Source organism: Adelges cooleyi, unplaced genomic scaffold (assembly GCF_023614345.1).
Source record: "Adelges cooleyi isolate 19-005CV unplaced genomic scaffold, UGA_ACOO_1.1 ACOO_flye_CR_arks_rails_tigmint_CR_PRNA_651, whole genome shotgun sequence".
Lineage (NCBI taxonomy): Eukaryota > Metazoa > Arthropoda > Insecta > Hemiptera > Adelgidae > Adelges > Adelges cooleyi.
The window spans coordinates 10,100,434-10,114,735 of record NW_026096352.1 but is presented as its reverse complement, the minus strand read 5'-3'; the positions used below and the strand labels follow the sequence as shown (position 1 = coordinate 10,114,735).

The 14,302-nt window shown below is 30.1% G+C and overlaps 1 protein-coding gene across 2 annotated transcripts in view; it reads left to right on the top strand.

Annotated features, from left to right (window-relative positions):
* LOC126844546 (neurexin-1a) overlaps positions 1 to 14,302 on the top strand; it is a 181,698-nt gene that overhangs the window by 42,316 nt on the left and 125,080 nt on the right. For both annotated transcript variants that reach the window (XM_050582823.1, XM_050582822.1), the window contains exon 3: positions 10,524 to 10,574. In XM_050582823.1, coding sequence (XP_050438780.1) covers positions 10,524 to 10,574 — 51 coding nt within the window. The remainder of the gene's footprint in view (positions 1 to 10,523; positions 10,575 to 14,302) is intronic.

Genomic DNA, 14,302 nt, shown 5'->3' with positions numbered 1-14,302 from the left:
AAGAAAACAAAAAAAAAAGTTTTTAAAACTTAAAAAAATACTACCTATTGTCATACCGATTCGGCATTAATATAAGATAAATGGGATAAAATTTCCTTTTTTCTTTTAACAAATAAAATGATAGAGTATCGCCAAACTGTCCATTTCATGCAAACGATTTTTTTTTAGCAACTACATTTATATTATGGGTGATATTTAAATAGTTTTTCGATTTCATTTTTATTTCTAACGTTCCTCTGTTTTTATTAAATATTCGAAAAACAAACTATGATATATATTTTACTAAGTTCAACAACTTATTTAACCACGCAAGCTAATAGGTGAGAAAGGTTTTACTCTATTGAAGCTTTTGTATTTTGTATTTTTAATGTCTTTGACTCTGGCTGACGCGACGCTAATATTGTGTGTCCCGAAAGATATATGGACTGTACAGGTTTCTGAAATTATCAATAACCATTTGAATTCTCATAAAAAGTATAGCTAGCGGATTGTTATTGTCTTTTATATTTTTAACATGGATTACATTTTAACCGACAGCTTTTTTGTGAAATCGATACAAACAACCGAAATGAATATTTTGTATAATTCATAATAATATGTTTAACCAATAAAGTGTTGTCCTTTTTTTTCGGAAGTAAAAATAATGAGTATAATGATAATAATAAAATATAAGCAGTAATTTAATAGTTATATAGTATAAATAGTGCGGAAAACATTGTACCTCTGAGCTTTAAACATAGCAAAGCAAACTGTCTTGGGAAGCTCTTAACCGCAACTTATGGTCCATATTTTTCTATTACGTTTCGACAGTAAAATGATAAGAAATCTCAATTACTTTAATAAAATAAAATCCTAGTTATTTTTTTACGATTTCACTTGTGGGTATATTATGTGTCACTTTTTAAGTAAACACACTTATTTTATAACTTCTACGGATGATTTTAATATTAATGAGATTGTTCAGTAGGTATTATAAAACAAAATTAAAACGCAATGTATTATTGACGTGGAAGCTCAATGACAATTATAACCCAAACCACTCAACTTTTGGTTAACTAGGCTAGTTATAAGTCATAACTCATAACCAAGAAACGTGTAAGCTAACTGCAAAACTAAAAATATTTCACCCACAATTTCATTAACATGATTATTTAGCTTCGGTGAGAGCTGAGGAGTACAGAAGGTATTGGTTTTACAATGGTATGAGAATTCTTTTGTTTGTGTTTGTAATTACGATAATTTTTTTTCTGTGGACTGATTAACTTAATTACCAAATCAATAGGTCCAAAATCATATGCGTTTGGTACTTTAGTGGATCAAAAGTTGTAAAAGTCACTTCAATTCTTAAAACCGGGAAAACATAAAAAAAAAACTGTACTTTTCAATTTTCGACCATGATTTACTATAATTTTAAGAAGAATTGTCGGATCTAGCACAGTATAACCTATTACCCAACACACTTATAGAGTACCAAAGTTAGGGCGCTGGCTTATACTTTGCTTGGTATGGACTGTAATGTTTAGACAATATTTGGTTTGAACTGGCTGGATTCTTACTATTCAAAGGAACAGCCATTATAACTCCTGTAGACCTATGACCTCCTCCGTCTGCACTATGTCTCTACCCTACTGTACTGACTTTTTTAAATGTTAAAATGCTCCCCGGGACATAGTATAATTTAGTACATACTCGCATAGAATGTACAAACTGAAATATAGGGGTTAGGTCCAAAGAACATAAAATATCAAGAAGTACACAAATCTGTTGCGGAACATTTATTGTATACTAACTTTCTCTCTTCTCTTACGTTTAACGTCCGTTATTCCCGCCAATCGGGGTTTAGATTTGGCATTTTTGGGCTTAGAGCTGGCTGTTGACCTAACGCTACCAAACAAGTTGGCCGCCTGAAGGAACAAACCGCCAGTGGCCAAAATTCGAACCAGCGACCGTGCGTTGATACATTGCCGCCTTAGCTCACTCCGCCACGCGCCTACATACTAACTATAGTATAAAAGTATTAGTAAATTTACTTTAAAAGTTTAATGTTTCTAAAGAACTTAATATTATAGAGACAACATAAATGTAAAAAAATAAGAACAATTTGTTAAACTGAAACTTAAATCTCTTAAGAAACATTTACTAAAATTGTTAAAACACATTTTGATGATGAGTCATCACTTCCGGTATGACGCTGCTGTATTTGGTCTCATTATGAGCGCTGATGATGATAACATTGCTACCGTAACACGAGTTTACGCTGAAGTATGTTAATATAGTTTTTGGTTAAGGGCTTTTTAAATGCTTTACTACTTAATATATTATATAACCTCAAGTGTTGCCTAAGTTTTTTCTAAATACTAATATTAGTATCAAGAATAATTGCTATAGTAAACAAACACATATATAACAAGTGTTTAAACTTAAAGCTATTTTTGTGAAAACAGCTGGACAAAAACTTATTAAAAAACTGAAGTATCCTATACGTGCTACGAACAATAAACGGTTGTATTATGTCTGATACTGTCAAATAAAATCCATAATCACATAGTGGACATTTGACCATTTAAAACCTCGTAGAAAATAAAAGAGCTTACAGATAGTTTTATCCAGTCATTAGGCGGATGAAGTTGCAAAAGTTCTCAACTTCAAAAAAGGACTGGCAAGTCAATTAAGTTTATTTCGTACTCGTTATCGTTCCGAGGAAACGCCTTTCAATGTTACCCATTTTGTCTATAAAGATTGTGTGTTTAGTATTACAGAACTAAAAAATTATGATAAAACAATTATTAAAAATCTAAGCTATGAAACTAGGTAAACTATTATCAATGTGTGGTGAATACGTTTCTGATTGTCCATTCATCAATGTGTCATTGTCAACTCTACTAGAGTTAAGAAAAAAAGTTTCATCTATAGAAAACTCATACTTTCCCAAGTCCAAACTCTAGTCAGGTATAAATTGTTATAAACTGACTGGCTGGTTGTAATTATTATTGAGCATCGTCCCGCATAATATTTAGCTCCGCGTTTGTATAGTTAAACTATTATTCGTTTTCAATATCACAAATTAAATCATGTCCGGAACCGACGTCGGTTTTACACATCGGGGAGCTATTATCACGTGCGGTTAGCTTCATCCTTTGTTAATTAATTATAATTTTCTATGACAACCAGATGGAAATAATAATAGTAATCAACTTAACTCCGAACGCAGTGGCGCTAAACTGTTATATGTTTACATCATTGGAAATAATAGATACTTACTAATGTACTATAATTATTTTGTTTTGTTTTTTTTTTTGCGTCGTGACTTGAGTAATTTAATATTTCATTCTATTCGGTCAGGCGTTTAAATTATTAATTTAATTAACGGATTTCTTTGACCGTTTACTTTTTATAGCTATCTAAACAAATACACTGAGAAAATTATAATATTATTATATATTTTCACTTGTCAGCACGTTGGTTTCTGTTCAAATAATTATTTTAATCGCAGAATGTTTGAAAAAAAACCAAATTATAGAAAAACGGAAGACATCATGTTATTATGTAAATATTGTCTATGAACACATCCGTCTCCTCATCGATTTTGCAGTTCTCATACAAGACATTTTGACGAAATCCGACAGCTCTAGTAATATTATGTTCACCTCACGGATATTCGTGTTATTGACAAGAAATACCTCTATATAAGTGAAGCGTTAAAGGCGGTTTCACAGTATTTCGACGACATAGAATTAATATTTTTCTTTTTGACGTGACATGGTAATTTAAGGTGAACATCCCCATGTATATAAACGTTGGTAGTTTAAATAATGCGAATGATCAGTCTCTCGCCCACAAGTTACATGCATACAATTTACACACACAGAAGCCGCGTTGCCCATAACAACGGTGGATGTAGAAACTTATTAAGTTGTTTCTGAATGTGTCTGTTTAGTGGCTCTGTAATTTTTCCTAAGTATAATATTGTTTCAACGAGTTCAATTGGTCGTATTCGTGTTTATATTTTCGTTTGTAAGGAAAACTAACGGAATGAGTTAATTATGTAGTCTTTAAATGAGCACTAAGAAGTGAGTAAGAAATAGTAGTTTAGGCTATGGAATATCTAATAATTATAGCCGCTCTTGTGTGATCAGTGTTACCATGAGGGTGGTTCGTATTTTGGGTTTAGTATAACTGTATTCGTGTAGGATGTATTAGTAAAATAGGTTTTGGAGATAATTACAACACCTATTATTTCTTCTGGAAAGGTAGTTAAACGATAAATTTAATCATTTTTTTTATCATTAGCAATCCACAATAGCACAAGGAGGAGGTGTATGATTTATTTGTCATATTTGGTATTAATGAATTTGGAAATGACACTAGTCAAGCGGTATGTTATCTATACTATAAGTAAGCGAGTCGGATAGTATCTTTGGCGTTGTGGTGCTACTCGTGATATTGGCGTATGTATGTCATACGTGGATACTTTTTAGTTCGGTATTGTTAAGGACTGCACTTTACCTAAACGATAAACGTTATTGATTTTTGCTGTAAAAGCAATAAATAATTTAAATTGTATTTTTCCTAGAGTTGTAAGTACGCATTATTATTGTTAAAAGGCGAAAAACACGTTGCCTTAGTAAGTATAATATAGCAAAATGTATAATAACTAATCAAAAGTGTTTAAAGTAAATCGTGCGTTAATTGACATAAATAGTAATTTTGTTATACTATAAAAGGGTATCGGAGGGTGTCTTAGTTACTCACTCATTCACACTTTTCACCTCTCTCACATTTTTAGTGTATAACAAGTCAAACTAACCGCTCTATCTGTGTACTATATTTCTAAAAGTCTTTAATTATTATTTTATTGTATTAATCTTAGTGAAATATTACTTATTTATTATTACTATACAATCGTGTTAATTCTTTTTTTGTCTCACTTCACACATACCTCGACATTCAACTTTTACATAATTTTTTATGACATACTTTTAAGCACCGAATCGTCAAAGCATTTTATTGGCTTAAACAACATCTTGCGTTATAAAATATTTGTAAAAAATATTAAATACAAATGTTAACATAATTATTTACATGCCTAATTAATTCATATGTTTATAAATATGGTAATGTGTATTCTAAAGTACTTACGATGACTACAATTTTAAATGAAACTGAGGCTCAAAAAAAAAAAAAGGTATAATATTATGCCAACGATAAATAATCAGACGGAAAATATTTGTGCGCATCGTTGGCGGTTGAAACGATAACCGTTATTTTATTGGATAAAGTATAAACGGACGGAGCGAAAGATATAAATTTAAAAAGCCGCGTCGCAGAGGGTATATATTATTATGTTATGTAAAAAGAGGATGTTTTGGGGTTAAAAATACGCATCAGTTTTATATCTTCTTATTTCTACTTTCAATATGCTGCCTCACTGGTTTTATATTCTTAGGGTTATAATATTCGCTCAGGGATTAGAAATGGCCCCTCGTGTCGTGTATAATTTCTTAACATGCCAGTCTAGGAATCAGTAAACTTTTTCAATAACAATGTATTTTTTTTTTAGAATGATCACATTAGATGATGATTTATTTATCGACTAAGATAAAATTATTTAGGTTAATGCAAACATCTCTATTTCAAGATAATAATTGAAAATCATTGTAGTAAAACCAGTATTTTCTTATTAACACGGGTACCCGTCTATATTAATATCTATGCAAACGTATCATCTAATTTAAATATCATTAAATCACGTCAAATATTGTTTGTATCAATCATTTGGGTTAGCTTTATTGTAAAATTACCTTCATACACAATTTATAATATTAAATGCATTTTGTTGTAAAACAAAAACCTCACAACAATGTCGACTACTTATAATTTGTTCAACTAAAAAATGAACCAACGCGTGACTCCTGAAAGTATGGAATTGAGTATAGAATAGCCCGATACCAATTTAGTAAAATTAATAAGTCTATATTATACAAGGCCTTTTTTTTCTCTCGGAGAAATCGATTTCCCTTTAAAAATTTAGATTTTTGCAAGTAAACGAATTGGTTTTCACATTTTTCAGTATAAAAACTTTTTTACTTTTAAATAGCAAAAAACGATTGCATCCTTCTTTAAATGATTAAATTCGTAATCAAATTAAAGTTTGTACCTAAAACCCTTTAAGCGGATTGAAATCGGGCAGCTTTTAAGGCGTTTTATGTAGGCAATATTTAATAAAACGTGATTTTAGTAAAAGCCATTTGAGCGATAAAAAAATGTTTTCGCTGTAAAAAAATTGTATGACTTCTTTAAAAGTGAACTTCCTTGGTAACAGAAAACGTACGGGTTTCAAGATAACTGATAAGATCGAGCTAATTGGTAAAGAGAATCCGGAAGAAACAGTTTAGGTTTGTCAAACTCTATCAAACGCTCGGGCTACTTCAAAAAACAAACAGGGACAGTATTTTTAAAAGAGGAAACATTTGCCTCAAATTAAAACACATTGAAACACAACGGTTTCCAAAATAACCTAGTAAAGTAGCCAAAGAACTCGTATATCTTTACATCTTGCGTCAACTTACTAATGACAGAAAACTTATATTTATTTTTGTTGACGATTAAATGTTTCGTGACAACGAAAGTATGAGTTTATTAATTATATTTTTAAGCGATTTCAATATTTTTCCTCGATAATTTACTCGTTCGCCGGTGATTGCCTCAACCGGAAACTATTCGATATTAAAGAAGCAATGATTTAACCAGTCGTCGGGACTTCAGAGTTTTGTCAAACATTTTGTTATCTATACTATTTTCATAAATAAATGTCTTAAGATAAATTATATTTTCTCCACTATAACGCAAAATATTAGATATTTTTGTCTTAGCGAAACCAATGCTGAAGTTTTTTCATTTCTCACTCTTCTTCTCCCTCTCCAATAAGGGTAAATGCGGTTATTCGTATTATTTAAAAATATTAAGTATTTTAAGACAAATAACAGGAACAAGTTCATTATTTGACAACCAATGCCCGTCAAAATACAACATCGAACATTTATTTGCATAATTGAGTCATTGGATGCAACAGTATGAGATCACTTTACACTCAACCAAAAAAAACATACCAAAAAAATATACCAATAATTTATGTTGTAGAGTGTAGACTGTAGAGGCTTGATAAATTGGATCATTGATTTTCTTTTCACTGTGGTTTTTCGTTCAATGCATATTGTGACAAGATAAGATTAATTACATTTTAACGACAACGCCGCATCCTAAGTAATCAAAACTTTGTCAGGTATTTCGGTCTAAAACGTCCAAAACATAGATCACCTTTAATCCCCTTAAAAAAATGTATCTTTTCAATCAGCACGACCGTTCGCTTAGGCATTGATATCGAGTACCTAGATTGCCTAGTTTTACCGCTAATGATATCTTTCAACGCCTTCACGAGTACATAGTATGTGACATAACTGTTTATGTACACAACTCAACGACCTATGGCTAATAATAATATTAGGTCGTTGAATTCTTATAACATTATGTGAGATTTTTAATAACCCGACCACTTATAAGGCTCATAAAACATTATGCGCTGTTCAAAATTATTGCAGTTCTTTTGTTGTAAGAAACAATATAACGATTTACTTAAAACATCTTAAACGCGTAAAACCAATAAACTTGTGTATAGCTATAAACGGGTTTCCAGGCTTTTGGGTACAAGTGGGATTTTGTTTCCGACTAAAGTTTTGAAATTAGCTCAAACCGTCTCTCCTACACGGTTGTCCGACAGTACTTTTCCACCCTTGTAATCCTTTCGTTCAGTCCTTTACTGTGAATCTTTCTGTAAAATCGTATTATTTTATATATAAGCAAACAAATTAAAATTAGATATGTATGTTGTTGTTGTTCTTTGATAATATTTTAACCACGGCCTGATTTCTTTGTGTAGCAAGTTTATAAACCAGAACGTTGAAAAAGTTCACTCTTTCCTCTTTATAGTCGAGAAAAATAACTTAGCTTTTTTATTAAAAAACACGCCACTCAATAATATTCCGACAAAATACTAAAAATAATAAAGGTACAATATAATATAAATAAAATACATACATTTGTCTGTGTTAATCTTTATAAATATAGCCTATTCCCAAAGAACGGGTGAAAGACTTATAGTTATATAGAAAATATACAATTTAACACAAGATCTAAATTATTAAGCTTACTACCAGTATAATATCTGATACAAAACCAAGTATATCCTTATCGAATATTCAATATTAGATTTGCATTTGATTCCTACAAATATTCGACAAAAATAATAATCGTCTTACTTAGATTTATCATTTCAGTAAAAATCTTATGCAAATTCGTATATTTTCCTATTATGGATAAAAAATCGATGTGCAAGCAAGGAGGGGATGCAATGAAAATCTAAAAAGATTACGGAAATATGTTTTCGACATTTGAAGCCGAATGATGGCCATCCAACATTATGTCTCATTTAAAGACTACCTTAATATATATGGATTCAGACAAAAAGTGAAGTTAACCCGGTGACTTGAATATAATTAATATGATGTCACTTTCAGCCGGATTATATTATTACTGAGCGGGCATTTGATTACTGCCTGGCTGTTGTAACGGTTGATGATCCGGGTTCTTAGTAACTTCCAGGCTTCACATTTTTTTCTATCCGCCAATAAGTAACACACCAAGTATACAAACTTGGCCAGCAATGCATCACTAACAAAAATTATTTCGTACATAATATCTTCATTACTTATTGTTTTTACATATCTTTACAATTTTGTATTTGTGTTTATGTATAATAATATTATAAATATTTTTATAAATAAATTATATTTTATGTAATTTAAATAACATTAAGTTTATCTTGACAATTTTTGTGTCTTATTTTTTACATTTATAATTTTTCTTTGATGTTATCCTATCAAAATGCTTGTAAAGAACTGATGTTATACAAATAAAAAAAAAAAATGTCCTCTCCTTTGAGTACAGACAATTGCGTGAATACTACGTTCACCTTTTATCTTTTTTTTTTTTTTAAAGAAATTTTTAGATGAATTCTTTTTTTTAGGTCGCCTAACGAAATCACTGCCTTTGAACCTTGTTGGGCTAGAGCGTTTTTGTGGTGGCCGTATTATAACCGATCGGTAGAGCGCAAAAACCTCTTTGGTGTTCAATTTGTGTTTACTTAGAGCTACGCGTCGATAAAAGCACACAAAGTCGACGAGATAAACGTTATAAATTGCCATGCCGAGGGAAAACACCAAAACGAACAGCAGACTGGATTTAAAAGGTGAATGCCTTGCACATACTCGATTTACACGGTTAGCGTCAAACCGTGGCGTTATGGACTGTTCAAAAGAAAAGTATCCGACCGAACAAATAGTGGTATTTATTACAGAACAAATGGAACTCGATAGTAGCGTTACAGTTATGCCGGTATAATCGAGACGCACATTTCCAAAACGACATCATCAGCTCCACTGACAAAACCAATCCGACAGTTACGCTTTATTACTGAAACGCAAACAAGTATAAAAATAAAATGGAATCACGTACGTTCTACTGAAAAAAAAAGTATAAAACATGTTCATCTCATAACAATATTATGGTTGTTTACTTAAAAAAAAAAAACCCGTTCATATTGTATGTAAAGAAACTACTTACAGACTAGAAATTTAAATTACATTGTACCCAATATTACAATTAAAATTGTAAAGTTTAAACATAAAGCAATGAAAATCTGTCCTTTGGAAGTATTTATATTTAATGTAAATAAATATAAACAATCGTAAATGGTTTGGTTTTATTACTCCAACATTTTCATTTACCAAAATAAAAAAACGAATTGGATAATTCAGCTTCTACTGCTAAAAAACTAATCGAGTATCGAATGTATTATATTTTATGATGTAGAAATTCAAAATTGACTTCTCTTAATATTTATGATATTTGTTAGGGTTATCTTTATGCAGATTACACAAACTTTCAAGCAGAGTTGAACACATTTTTATTTAATAGATTATTATTTAAATGGCAGTTGATTTCATGGTAAAATGATTAGGATGATTTTTAAACAAAAATAAATCGATTAATAAATTATTCAAATATATTTCAGACATAATTACATATTTTTCAATAAACAAATAATATTTTAATGATTCGAAAGAATTCACTGAGTATAACTTTTATTTTCTAATAAAATTGTAATAAAAAAAAAACATATTTTTGATATCAAATGAGGTTCAATATTGTTTCGATGTCATGGATTGAGGTCTTATAGATTTTCATTAACACAGCATATACTGCTGTACTGCTATACGCATGGAATATAATTAAACTGCCGTAGGGAAAACAAATTTGTAACTCAATTTCCTGGATTAAACATTGGCCTCATGTCACAGACAACTGAGATACCACATATTATATTGTCCCTATAATATTCTTTGTTTGTTCCTCTATAATCGTAACTTTACTGTAGTCATTTAATATTTTTTTTTTCTTTTTTACAGTGTTCCGGTTCCAGATGCCGCCGAACGGCGACCAGTGGCAAAAAGACAAAGGTATGTACCTAGGACGCGTATAACATAAATTATAATACTTTACTTTTGAATAAATTTATTTTAGGCGTTAAATACCAATATATATATATATATATAATTTGCCTTGGTTGCGGTACTCGATTGAATCGAGATCGAGTTGAACGGGACTTTTATTGGGTTTAACTCGGTTGATCTCCTGTACGGTAAAGAGAAGTTTTCGTTTGGTATGTGGTTTTGGTAACTTTAACACAATTATTTATCGGTGGGCTTTTAATTGCCTTTCAAACTTGCCCATGACAAACTTCAAAAGACGTCAAATAATATAGTATAATATGTTAATAACCCGTTTTGTGGCGATAACTAGATTATAATTTAAACAACGTTCAGGTAATTCAATTTCGTCGACAAAATGAAACACAGGAGTGACTAATTACCGCATAATATATTATTTTTGAGACATCGGCATTTAAGAGAAGAACTCTAATTAATGAGTACAAACGTGTATTCCCTCAGATGTTAGTCGAAGGTATTTTGAGTTTCTCAGTACTTCAATAAACGTTTACGAGAGAGTAATAAAATACAAACTTATGGTAGAAATACAAATATCGGTAAAAACATTGTAATTTCAATGCAATCGTTTTTACAATGATTTTTTTTTATTGTTATTTTTTTGTGTTCGGATTTGCAATATCTCCTAAACTATCACACCGTTGAACTGACTCAAATAAATTTTGGTATTTTTTTCTCTTTCTATTTTTCATTGTAAAAATAGTTATGATTATCCCTATCGCTTTATTGTGACTAGTTTAATAACTTGTTTTTAGTAGTAAATTTATCAGGTAATATTTTTTAGGTAGTATTTTGTCAGTCATAATTTCAGTATATACAGTGTACATACTACTTTTCTTATATTTACTTTTAGTATTTTACTTGTTGCTTATATATTTAATTGTTGAACTGTTATGGTTTTCAAAAAAAACCTATTAAGAAAAAAAAATTTAATGTTGAGAGTTGTCTCCAGACACGTTCTAGGGCTCCGATCTAACAGAAATAATCTTTTTAACTCTCTTTCTCTTTTATGGGTTTAAACAACCGGAATCCATCCGATATTCTTAATTTTCGCTCTATTCCCTACATGGCTTGCGTTATTAGATTTATTTTGGGCGCTGGTTTTATTATGTATATTAGTGATAATTATTTATTTTTTGTTGTATTTAATATTTATTATATTTTAAGTTGATTTCAACATAATACTTATAAACTATTGTAATTGTTGACTCATAATATTGTTCAATCAAGTTTAATAAAAATAAAAAGTATGCAATCTGGCAACAAAAAAAGTAAATTTTAAGAGTGAAAATACAATAATTGAAAAATGTTTTTAAAACTATAATTTAAAAACATTAACAGAGAAAATTAAAAATATTAATTTATCATTAAAAAAAAACCTATAACATATATTATTATTTTAAATATTTGCGCTTTATCCGAAAATAACTTTAGACTGATACTTTCGCGGAAAAACGTTTATGTGATAATAATTGTTTTATCTTATAGTTTAATACTTTCGAGTACACAACAAAAAACATAAGTCAAATGTTAAAAAAATTATTAGCATTATTTTAGTCATAACTTCTTGTCAATCACTGAACTAATTTATTTTGTTGAATGAATTAAAATTTAATATTATTATATAGTAGCTAAAATAAAGTGCCAAAAATTAATTAAATATTTTAATAACTTGGTCGAGTCAAAATATATAATCTTAACAGCTTAACTAAAATTGATTAAAAAACACAAATTAGTTTAGTCCATGTTTCTTGTCTTCACTATATTCTTGGATTTAGGTAGTATTTTTTTTTTTATAAAGCTTAAGTAGTTCGTTAGAGACTTCGCGGTGGTTGTTTTTTAACAGCCTTTCACCGGAAGGAGTTATGGGAACCAAATTCTTATATGCTAAATGAGGTGTCTGTTTACTACTGTTTAAAATAGGTATTCAGACATAATGAGAAAACGCACGTTAATATATAGTATATTACAAAAAATAGTGTTATAATATAACAAAGTGACCGCTTTACCCATATAATAATGTCGATTTACCCAACGGGCTCGCTCTTTCCTTACACATACATTTAAGATTATGCTATGAAGTTAATGCAAAAAGTAATAAGTAATTAATTAAGTTTTTTAGTTAAAAAATAGCGGTTTAGTTAGAAAGGTTAAAACTAGTTATTCAACCAGTTCGTGGGTTGAGTTTTGCATGACTTGTTAGGACTTAGGACATAGATTGAATGCAAATGCGCGTTAGAAATAAATTATTAAACTATTCATAACAAATAAGTGAAAAGAGGGGAGGGTGAAGTCGTGTGGTGTTCACACACGAATGACTTTCTCACAACTTGGCGCCAAGGGTTTCTCCTTTAGAATAGCTAATAAAGGTCTAAGCTACCAACTGATTTGTTATAAACGTTGGTTTTCAAAGCATAATTGGATACAATGTACAGATGAGTGATTAACAAATTACGGCTCTTGTACGGGTTTGTACGCAACGCGGCTTGTTATTTTAATTGACTCAATTTTTTCTATAGATAATGTAATTGTTATTTTGTGTATTCATACGTCTTACGACGCATATGCTGCAATTGATTATTGCCAAAAAATTTGCGAAATTATTTTTATACCCTATGCTGTTGCGTCCACTATTCAGTTAAGGGTGCTTTTGAAAACGAAAGTAGCTGATAAGTACATACCGTAAAAAGGATTTCCGCTTCAAATGTTACAAATACTCGGTCGTTTTTCAGAAAAACTTTCCACGGGTGTTTCCTAAACCTGTAAATCCGTTTGCGGTATTAAATTAATAATTTTGTAGGTGCCTAGCCGGTCGCTACGGAAACATGTTACGCACTTTATGTGGTGGATTTAAATTGAAATACTTCGGGAAGATTCGCGGAAGTTTTTGAAATATTTACATAGCAATTTATAAACGTCCGTCCAACAACGCTTACCCCTAGAGTCCAGATGGAGCGCATAGAAAACCTCAGCGGAGTTTATAATTATTGTAGTTTAACCAAAACGGGTAACGCTCATTGAATAAAAGGTTGAGCTATAACACTTTAAGGCGTGTTGACCGAATCAATTTTAAATATTAAATGAAGTCTCCAGAAAAAGAACTTAAGGATAAGGACTTATGTTTTTAATTTTATACATTTTTAACATTAACACAAGGAGTTTTTAACTACTTAACATAATATTTAAAAAAAAAAAAACCTTAGAATAATAGTTAGCTTTATAATTACTTATTTTCAATGTCGATATAGAATTTTAATTGTTACAAAACATATTATTGTTCATTTAGTTGATATGAAATTTAAACAACTAGATACTATTCAATTTATTTTTTAAATCATTGCGATTATCTATACATGTGATTATGATGACTCCAGAGTAAAATTTTGTTGTAGTCCGTAGTCCGTTTTTCAAGTCAATTGAATAATTTTTTTTTATACTCTGTGTGGATCCTTAAATAAAATTATGATTTGTCAAATATATTCTAGTGAACTGACCATGAATTGAAGACGAGTAGCATAATTATTATTTATTATTTGATCTTAAGCGATTTCGTTTGTAATATTTTTAAATGTATTATGTAGAACTACATAATACATCACTTATCACTACTCGTCATTTGGGGAGATAAATAAACAAGTTTAAAGTACAAACAAATTTTGTCGGACAGTCGCAATAGACAT